The 953-nt window shown below is 52.3% G+C and overlaps 1 protein-coding gene across 1 annotated transcript; it reads right to left on the bottom strand.

Annotated features, from left to right (window-relative positions):
* On the bottom strand, positions 1-594 carry DICSQDRAFT_12658 (uncharacterized protein; the record flags this gene model as incomplete). The annotated part of the gene is made up of 1 exon (XM_007371890.1): positions 1-594. A coding segment is annotated over one exon (594 nt), but the record flags the coding sequence as incomplete, so codon positions are not given.
* Between the last annotated feature and the right edge of the window lie 359 nt (positions 595-953).

Below are 953 nucleotides of genomic sequence, written 5' to 3'. Positions count from 1 at the left end.
ATTTTCTCTAAGATGGACTTGCGCTCTGGCTACAACAACGTTAGGATCCGGGACGGAGACCAATGGAAGGCAGCCTTCAAGTGCAAGAAGGGACTCTTCGAACCGACAGTGATGTTCTTTGGGCTTTGTAACTCGCCCGCCACCTTTCAGGCCATGATGGATGATCTGTTCAAGGACATGATTGACGAAGGATGGATTGTCATCTATATGGACGACATTCTGATCTTCTCCAAGGATGCAGCCACTCACGCGGAACGTACTCGGCGGGTCCTCCAACGTCTTAAGGAGAACGACCTCTTCTTGAAACCTGAGAAGTGCGTCTTTGACGTTTCGGAGGTCGAATTTCTGGGCCTCATCATCCGACCCAACGTCGTCGCTATGGACCCTACTAAGCTCGAAGGCATCACTCACTGGCCAGCCCCGACCACCGTGAAGGGAGTCCGGTCCTTTTTGGGATTCGGCAACTTCTACCGTCATTTCATATTCCACTATTCTGACCTCGCTCGCCCCCTTCATGACCTCACACGGAAAGACGCACCATGGAGGTGGACAGACACCGAGCAACGTGCGTTCGATACCCTGAAGCAATGCTTCATCAGTGCACCAGTCCTACAGATGCCGGATAAAACCAAGCCATTCACCATCGAATCTGATGCCTCTAAATTTGCCACCGGCGCAGTTCTCCGTCAAGCAGACATCAACGGAGACATGCACCCCTGCGGTTACCTCTCCCAGTCCCTGGATGCTGCCCAACGGAACTATGAGATCTATGATAGGGAACTCCTTGGAATAGTACGCGCTCTAGAGGAATGGCGACACTACCTGGAGGGCAGCTCCTATCCCGTACTAGTCCTATCCGACCACATGAATCTGACCTACTTCCGTACCGCTCAGAAACTCAATCGCCATCAGGCTAGATGGAGTCTGTTCCTGTCCCAGTTTGAACTCGAATT

This window comes from Dichomitus squalens, assembly GCF_000275845.1.
Source record: "Dichomitus squalens LYAD-421 SS1 unplaced genomic scaffold DICSQscaffold_433, whole genome shotgun sequence".
Taxonomy (NCBI): Eukaryota; Fungi; Basidiomycota; class Agaricomycetes; order Polyporales; family Polyporaceae; genus Dichomitus; species Dichomitus squalens.
The sequence above is the reverse complement of the archived record's forward strand: the minus strand, read 5'-3'. Positions and strand labels throughout refer to the sequence as shown.